The sequence below is a fragment of the Rhincodon typus genome, chromosome 3 (assembly GCF_021869965.1).
Source record: "Rhincodon typus isolate 14 chromosome 3, sRhiTyp1.1, whole genome shotgun sequence".
In the NCBI taxonomy this organism is placed as follows: Eukaryota; Metazoa; Chordata; class Chondrichthyes; order Orectolobiformes; family Rhincodontidae; genus Rhincodon; species Rhincodon typus.
The window spans coordinates 82,293,612-82,303,475 of NC_063334.1; the positions used below are offsets into that span (position 1 = coordinate 82,293,612).

At 40.3% G+C, this 9,864-nt stretch overlaps 1 protein-coding gene across 1 annotated transcript in view; it reads right to left on the bottom strand.

Moving 5' to 3' along the window:
• The window catches only part of LOC109913347 (tetratricopeptide repeat protein 37), a 74,620-nt gene that overhangs the window by 34,354 nt on the left and 30,402 nt on the right, over nt 1–9,864 (bottom strand). Inside the window, exon 16 of the mRNA XM_020512846.2 lies at nt 2,067–2,144. Within this exon, the coding sequence (XP_020368435.2) occupies nt 2,067–2,144 (78 nt within the window). The remainder of the gene's footprint in view (nt 1–2,066; nt 2,145–9,864) is intronic.

Below are 9,864 nucleotides of genomic sequence, written 5' to 3' on the forward strand. Positions count from 1 at the left end.
GTGAGGGTACCCTCTGCAGCCCAGTCACCATGGTACATCCACTCATGCTCTTCAAAAGGGTGAAAGTGGGTGATGAGCAAACCATGAGTGATCAGAAGGCAATAGATCTTAAACGGAGGACTAGGCTTTCCCATTCCCTCGTACCACTCTGCTGCCCTCCTGTGCTCAAGCCTCTCTCTGCCCTTCCTGCAGAGGATGCTGCTTCCCTTTGTCAGTGGATCTGAAATCTAAGGGGTCATAGAATCATACAGTACAGAAGTCATCTTTTGGCCCATCGAGTCAACATCTTGGACTGCTCAAGCACATACTAAAGACTCACTCTAACTTAAGCTTTCCTGATGGGACCAGTATGCCTTGTCAGCTGTTATCCCTTTCATGATTCCAGCTAACTGTTCAGAGCAGCAATGACTGGTTTCCTCCATGCACCTGGCACTCTACATGACCCAGTGTGCAGCCTTTGCAACCCCCCTCAAAATCTCCAGCCGGTCTCCACAAGTTCTCAAAAGAGCTATTTAACTAGCTTAATTGGATTCATTTGGAGATAGGTCAGTTCTGGAGGTCATGACCTGATGAAAGTCACCAATGGCAGAAATGGTGACAGGAAATCAACATTTCAGCACCTTTAGGTGGGACCTAAAATTCAGACAGGATTTTTAAACATGTTCTTATTTGCTGCGCACTGCCAGGTTAAGAATGGGTGAGACTGGAACTGAGGTTGCTGGGCAAGGTCAGAAGTGAATGCCTAAAATGACAGTGGGGATGGGTGCACATAGCCAGTGTTTGCAAAGGGAACAGGATCCAGAAGCGAATATCTGATAGGCAGAGCGAGGAGAAAAGGAGGAGAATGCAGTGGCAGCAAAGGAAAATTTTGGATGGCAGGTCGCAGAGAAAGCAGTGGCTGCAGAAAAGGGGAGAAGGAAGTGGCTATAAAAGATGAGTGGAAAGAGGAGCCAGAGACAAAGGGGAATGGGGGGAGGCTTGGGCAGTTTTAAACCTATCAATTAAAGAACACTCAGCAACTGGGAGTCACTGAACTAACAAGTTGCTTGCAAATTAATGCTTTTTTTGATGAAATATGTGCTACTTATTTAAAAAACTTCTGATGCATGCTAATGCTTGTTGTCAATTTAAATAAGGTGGTAAATAAGGAAATTTAAGGTTTCCTTCTGTGTTTCTGTTCACATTTAATGTACTGTTGATAGTTATTGAGAATACTGATGAATTCTAACCCTGTTTCTGCTCAAGTCTAAGTGCCCCAAACATTAAGACAAATACAGAAGAAACTGTCACTCTAATAGCATTATATCTAATAAATGCATTAGATTGAGCGAATGATAAAAGCAGCCCCGAGAAATGAATAATCAGGCCCCAAAAATCAAAATGTAGCTCTGGAGAAATCTTAAGAAGATTCTTTTTAAAAAAAAAAAAAAAAAAAAAATCCTTGGTTTGTGCAAGCATTTCTGAGGACATCAAAACACCAACTCCAATGTCAGCTTGATAAGAGCTTCATACTCTTGATTTATTTTTAAACCCAATTTCTTTTTCTTTATTCTATTTATTCTTTCATGGGATGTGGGTGTCAGTGGCAATACATTGTCTGTTGCCTTCACTTGTTATGACTGAAGCATGCTGCTATGATTTGAAGTCAGATAAGGCTGGCAGATTTCCTTCCCCAAGGGTAATTAATGAACTAAATAGCTTTTACCACATTTAATGATAATCTCTTATTAGTGAAACTAGTCTCTTCTAGGATTATTTATGACTGATTAATTGATTGATTCAAATCACACCTTGGCAAAATCAATGCTGTCAGAATTACTTGTCCAGTGACATGACCACAATGCCACTACATTCCTGCAAAATTCCTAAAGTTATGAAAAGTCCCAAAAAAGAAATCAACTACATGCAACTGATTATTATATAATAAAGTGAACATTATATACAGTTGTTTAAAGAAAACTGACTAGTACATATATTCTAAATATATTTTATAGCATTCATTGTCAGAAATAAAATGGAAGATAACTGTAAAAACACGTATTGTTCAGCAGTCATTTATAACTTACCATAAAGCTCGCATCCAATTTCTCTGAGCACACTTAAGTTTTTCTTCATCTTCAGTATTCTGGAGTAGCACAAATGCTCTGAAAACATAAACATTTTTCTCAAAGAAAACAATTTTCTGTGAATATCATATCCTCAGTGGCATGGCAAGCAACACAGCTCATCATAAAATACTTATGCATTGACATGATCCACATGTCTCGAGCAGGAACATGAACCATGCCATATTAAATGTTGGTTCCACCTGCAACTGGTATCATTACATGATAAGTCAGATCCCACACAGAAATCAGGCTTGAAAATCATTTTGTTCTTGATATCAATGACGTGTTCTTTCACACAACCCACACCACCAACATCCTGGTGGTCACCACTGACCAGAAATACAACTGAACTGGCCATATAAATATAGTGGCTGTAAGAGCAGGCTAGGGGCTAGGAATCCAGCACCAAGTAACTCACCTCCTGACTCCCCAGACCCTGACCACCATCTACATGGCACAAGTCAGGAATGTGATGGAATAGTCCCCACTTGCCTGCATGAATACAGCCCAAACAACATGCAAGGAGCTTGCTTCATTGGCACCACTTCCACAAACTTCAACTCTTTCCACGGCCAATGCTTAGTTCACACTGCTAATATCTGTAAGATGCACTGCAGAAATTCACCAAAGATCCTGAGACAGCACCTTCCAAGCCTACAACCACCTCCATCTAGAAGGACATGGGCAGCAAATACGTGGGAACAACCCCACTTGCTAGTTCCTCTCCAAGTTATGCACTATCCTGACTTGGAAATACATACCGTTCCTTCGCTATTGCTGGGTGAAAATCCTGGAATTCCCTCCCTACAGCATATGGACTGCAATCGTTCAAGGAGGCAGTTCCCCACCACATTCTCAAGGGCAATTAGAGACAGGCAATAAGGCCAAGCCAGTGATGTCCACATCCAACAACTGATTTTAAAAAAATACTGCAGATTCCCTTTTAATAAGAAGGTATAAGTTTATTGTGCAAAAATCAATGGAGATAAAATCGTTTAAACCATACTTGCATATTGAAGATTTTGAAACACATGGTAAAATCAATTCCACTAATCCCAAAAGCATCCCTTCACAATACTCATACAAGAATTCCCTTCTCTATCATACTTAGCTTTCTCTCCACAGATGCTGCCACACCTGCTGAGTTTCTTCAGCAATTTTCTGATTCAGATTTCTAGTATCCACAGTTCTTCCATTTATTTCGGGCTTAGCAGTGGCTTAAATTCCCCATCTTGAGAATCTGCTATCCTGTTCCTTGAGTCTTCATAAAACGGAGTTTAGACTTTCCCAGCTTCAAATAAGCCATTCCAGGTTTCAACCAAACACTTCTGGTATGAAACGTTCAAATTAATTCCTTACACTGAAATAATCTATTTCTCAAAAATTCAGAACTGTCTTTTATTTTGAACAGCAACTGGTTCTCACATCTAGCTTCAGCCAAAACAGCGGTGGCAGCATCGTGGTAATGCTACTGGACCAGAAATCCAGAATCTCAGGCCAACGTACTGAGGACACTGGTTTGAATTCCACCACGGCAAATGCTGAAATTTGAATTCAATGAAAATCTGGAACATAGCCATGGTCAATTGTCGCAAAAACCCATGTGGTTCATTATGTCCTGTAAAAAAGAAAAAAAATCAACCATCCCATCCTGGTCTGGGCTACATGTCACTTCAGACCAACAGCAATGTGGCTGACTCTTAACAGTCTTCTGAACAATCAGGGATGAGCAACAAATGCTGGCCTAGCCAGTGGCACTCACATTCCATGAACAAATATAAATAAAAGCTGAAGCTGCTTGAATTTAGAACACTGCCCTGGGGAGCTCTTGCAGTCAGAGAGGACTGGTTTTCCTTTCAGCTAGATATGATTCCAACCACTCACAAGTTAGTTAAATCTAGAGTAGGTCATATTTGTGACACAGCACATAAGGCTACTTTGCACCCCTCAGCAAGATCTAGCAAGTTTAGCATATTTGTGCTTTTAGCAGGTGGGTTTTGCTGTACAATAAGAAAGCTAAGAAATCCTTTTGGGGTATAAACTCTGGTTCTGGGCTGAATGTGGTTTCTCAGGACTGCATTGTTACACATTTTGCTTCAATTTGATCTGACATAATTCATTGCCCATGGTGGGGGTACTAGTCAGGGGATGGAAACCTAACTTAAAGCCTTCCCTTAGTATGAAACAAAATGAATGTTTTAAATCCAAAATAAAAATACTATGGATACTGAAAATCTCAAAAAAACGAGTAGGATTGGAACTACTTGGCAGGCCAGGCAGCATCTTGGAGGAGAAACAATTAATTTCCGGTTCACAATTTCTCATCTTAAAATTTTCAATAGGCATATTATATGCAGAATGGCATCGAGACTTGCTCACTCCTCTAATAAATGACTCATTGAATTAAATGCTGACCAATGAAAAAAAGTCATTTTGCGAATGTAAAACAGGAAATCCTGTTTCCAAGTTTGCATACTAATGTGCATACATGATGATTTGTGGGAGGTGCTGAATTGTTTGGTAGTACCATTGCTTTATATTGTGGTGTCTGTGTTAAAAGTTTTCACACAGGATCTGGATTAACCAAATTCTCCAGTGCTTTTTATATTGACAACAATACTACTGCAGTATTGCAAGAAGCCCCATCGTCACCATCTCATTGCAAGCACAAGCTTTTTTGAAAAAACAAAAAAAAAAAAAGTCTTTGATTAGAACTTGACCTTCGTGCATAAATCAGAAAAGCATGTATTTTCATTACAGCTGGGAATAATGGTGAAAAAATTCAAATGCAACTGCTATTTTTGAAAACATGGTAATAAACAAATTAAAAAAAAAAAGAGGACACACAGAACTAACTTTGAAATAGGGAATGCAATATCACAGTATAAAGGCCAAGGGCTTTGGGTGTTTAGAAATGCACTAAACTGAGAGAAGTTTGATGTTTTCTGGATTAAAAAACACTGCCAAAGTGATGTGCAAAAAGTTGCATCATCAAACAAAGTTTTTAAAGAGAGTTGTTATCCCTATAATATTTTCCTGCAATGTCATTTGTTGGAAGTTTCGGGGAAGAGAGCCGACACAGAAGCTAATGTTGAAACATAAATCAAAGAAGTTTGTCAGCACAGTAAGATATTTGATAATTTAATGTTTTTAACTATAACACTAATCTCTGTCATAAATAAACTTTGAATGAATTTGTATCTCTATATAATTTATTGCATACAGGAATATCTCTCATTACTTTTATAATTCTCAGGTAGTAATTTATTCAGTTTTCATGCCCATTGTTTTAATTATCTGTCTTTTGCACAGCATTCTTTTGTCAGTTGACTTTATAAAATATTTGTTGAAAATATTTTTTCCCAACTGAGTAAAGTAGTTTCTGCTGCCTGTTAGAAGTTTTGCTTAGGTATATTCTCAAGTTTAGTGGTGTCAACTGCTCTCACTTATTGATTCCATGCCCACAGTCACTGGGGTATACTTATACTGTCTGACTACCAACTTGTAGAGGCAATGCCAAACTAAGCTCGAGACCCAGACTAACCACACGGACACCCATCCGTTGTGGCAAAGCTTACACGACATAATGGGCTACAAAGTGAAGTCAAACAGAATCTGACTACAATACATCCCTACCCGAGGAGCTCAATGTATTCTATGTTCCCTTTAAGCAGTCAGTGAATTAATATCACCTATTCCAACAGCCTTGAATGCACCTATTCCCACGGTCACCGCCACAGATGTTAGATCAGCCTTCGAGAGTGAACTCACAAAATTGACTGGCCCGGATGGAGTTCCCGGCCGTGCACTCAGATCCTGCGTGGACGAGACATCTTTAACTTCTCCTTATGATCTGAAGTCCCCATATGGTTCAAGGAGACCACCATTATCCGGTGCCAAAGAAAAATCACACAGCGTGCCTCAATGACAATGGTCTGACCTCCATAATTATGAAGAGCTTCAAGGAGGTTAATCATGGCTCACGTCAACTCCAGCCTACCAAACTGCCTTGATCCTTTGCAATTCGCCTACCGGCGCAACAGGTCTACAGCAGATATCATTTCCCTGGCCCTACACTCATCCTTGGAACATCTGGAAAGCAAAGACACCTATGTCAGGCTCCTACCTATTGATTACAGTTCCACCTTCAACACCATAATTTCAAACAGACTCATCACTAAACTGAGACCTGGATCTTGGCTCCCCCTTCTGTAACTGGATCCTCAACTTTCCAGCCCATAGACTGCAATCAGTAAGAATAGGTGACAGCACATCCTCCACCATAATCCTCAACACCGGTGCCCCGCAAGGCTGTCTACTCAGGTCCCTTCTATACTTTTTATACATTCACAACTGTGGCCAAATTCCGCTCCAACTCCATTTACACATTTGCTGACAACACTGCCGTTGTAGAGTGGATCTCAAAACAAGGAGACAGAATACAGGGAGATTGAGTGCTTAATAGCGTGGTGTAAAGACAATAATCTCTCCATCAACATCAGCAAAACAAAGGAGTTGATCATTGTCTTCAAGAAGCGGAGTGGAGGACATGCCCCTGCTGAATAAACGGTGCAGAGGTGGACATGGTTGAGAGCATCAAGTTCCTGCGGGTGATGATCACCGAGAATCTGACCTGGTCACCCAAGTCAACGTGACTATCAAGAAAGCACAACAATCCCGCTACTTCCTCAGGAGGCTAAGGAAATTAGACACGCCCACACAGACTCTTCCTAATTTTTAAATCAATGCAACATAGAAAGCATCCTATCTGGAGACACCACAGTGGTATGGCAACTGGTCTTCCCAAGACCACAAGAAACTACAGAGAGTTGTGAACACAGTCCAGTCCATCACACAAACCAGCTTTCCATCCAGTGACTCAATCTATTCTTCCCACTACTTCAGGAAAGTAACCAATATAATCAAAATCTCCTCCCACCCCGGTTATACTCTCTTCCATCCTCTTCTGTCGGGCAGAAGATAAAGAAGTTTGAATACACATACGAACAGATTCAAGAACAGCTCTTCCTGTTGTTATCAGACTTTTTAATGAACCTCTCAAATGTTGATTTTGATCTCTCTGTACCTTCTCTACAGCTGTCACACTGTATTCTGCACTCAGTTTTTCTACCTCCATGTACTTAGTAAGATCTGCCTGTATAGCACGTAAAACAACACTTTTGTCTGTATTTCAGTACAGGTGACAACAATAAATCAAAGTCAAATTCATACAATAACACAAACTACGGCTGTAAGGATGGGTACAAAACAATCACTGGAGATGCTCAGCAGGTCTGGCAATATTGTTGGGGAAAGAAACAAATTTACGTTTAATGTCCAAAATGACTCTTCTTGGGAACTCTGTTCCAAAGAAGGGTTGTATCAGACTTGAAACCTTAACTTTGTTTCTCTTCAGGGATGCTGCCAGACATGCTTAGCTTCTCAAACACATTCAGTTTTCGTTTCAGATCTCCAGCATCCACTGTACTTTGCTGTAATATGGTACTCACTCATGGCCTCATCCACATGCCTTTCAGATCCTTTTGTAGGTAGAACAGTAAAACCCTGGAGGTCTGTTTTGGGGTCTTAACCATTTACGGTATTTATGAAGAACTGAGATTCTGGGTTAGAGAGTCACATATCCAATTTGCCAATGACACCAAAATAAGTAGCATGGTAAGCAATAAATCTAAAGGCATAACACTACAGAAATATTGACAGATTAACCAAATCTACAAATTTAGGCATGATCAGTAGAATCTATTTATGCTGACTGAGACACAATGTTGAGTGATAGACTAAAAGTTAGAGCTAGAACTTTCAGGAAATACTTTACATGCAAGTGTGGCAGATGTTCGCAACTCTGCTCCAAGAAAGGCAGTTAATGTTACAGTAAATTAATTTTAAAATCAATAGTTATAGATCCCTGTTAACCAAATATATTAAAGAATATGGAGAAAAGGCAGGCATGTGAAGTTTAGTCCCAGAATTAGCCACGATCTCACTGATTGGTAGAACAGGCCTGAGCAATTAAATGGTCTATGTTCCTATGTTTAAATTAAGCCACATACAAAAGGCAAGCTGTTTTAATTCATAGCCGGTAAACAAACAGAGCAATAACTTACATTATTTTGTATGTTAAAAAGGCAAAATTTGCAGTTCTCTACATCAGTGGGTTCTTAGTTAACATCAACAAATTAACTACTAACTTCGTGAATCTGCTACAAGGTTTCCCCTGCAGCTTCCTATTTAAAACCCAATTCATTTATGTATCTGTTGTTAACGTTTATCATGCTGTGTCCACAAGAAAAGGATAGGGCTTCTGTAGACAACCTGTGTCAAGCAGTTAGGACCAGGCTCCTCCTAAAACAATGGATTTTTGTGCCGCTTTCCTTAACACAAAATGACTACTCTTACAGTTTCCTGGTAAATCTCATAGGTTAAATTTACTTGAAAATCTTAAACACATAACTTGCAGTTACAGAATAATCTATGTGCGTGAACTCAGTCAAGCATGTGGCTGATTTGAATCCTCATGGTTGTTAGTCATGTAGTGTCATCCTGGTCCTTGGCTCATCCGTATACTCAGCTCTTAAATAATAACACAATGGGAAGAAGATTTTTACTGAACCCTGAGATTTGCAGATGACACCAAAATTGGAGGTGTAGTGGATGGCGAAGGTGGTTACCTTAGTGTACGACGGGACCTGATCAGATGGGCCAATGGGCCAAAAAGAGTGGCAGATGGAGTTTAATCTAGATAGATGTGAGGTGCTGGATTTTGGAAAGGCAAATCAGGGCAGGATTCATACACTGAAATGGTAAGGTCCTGGGAAGTGTTGCTGAACAAAGACATCTTGGAGTACAGGTTCATAGTTCCTTGAAAGTGGAGTCACAGATAGATGGGATAGTGAAGAAGGCATTTGGTATGTTTGCCTTTATTGGTCAGTGCATCAAGTATAGGAGTTGGGAGGTCATGTTGTGGCTGTACAGGACACTGGTTGGGCCACTTTTGGAATACTGCATGCAACTCTGGTCTCCCTACTGCAGGAATTATGTTGTGAAACTTGAAAGGGTTCAGAGAAGATTTATAAGGATGTTGTTATCAGAGTTAGTGGATTTGAGCTATAGGGAGAGGCCGAATAGGCTGGGGCTATTTTCCTGGTGTGTTGGAGACTGAGGGGTGACTTTAAAAGAGGTTTATAAAACTTGAGGGGCATAGAAAGGGTGAATAGCCACGGTCTTTTCCCTGGATATGGGTGTCCAAAACTAGAGGGCATAGGTTTAAGGAGAGAGTGGAAAGATTTAAAAAAAAAAAAGGCACCTAAGGGGCAATGTTTTCATGCAGAGGGTGGTGCATATATGGAATGAGCTGCCAGAGGAAGTAGTGGAGGCTGGTACAATTGCAACATTTAAAAGGTATCTGGATTGGCACATGAATAGGGAGGGTTTAAGAGGGATAGGGGCAAAACGCTGGCAAATGGGATTAGATTTATTTAAAGATATATGGTTAGCACGGATCAGTTGGATCAAAGGGTCTGTTTCCATGCTGTACATCCTTATAAAACTCTATAAGCTTATGAATTTTTCATTCTTTTGAAATTGTTGCCTCACAGACAATATAAACTCATGAGGATTTAGAGAGAGTAGGAGCTGCAGATGCTGGAGAATCCGAGATAACAAGGTGTAGAGCTGGATGAACACAGCAGGCCAAGCAGCATCAGAGGTGCAGGAAAGCTGACGTTTCGGGCCTAGA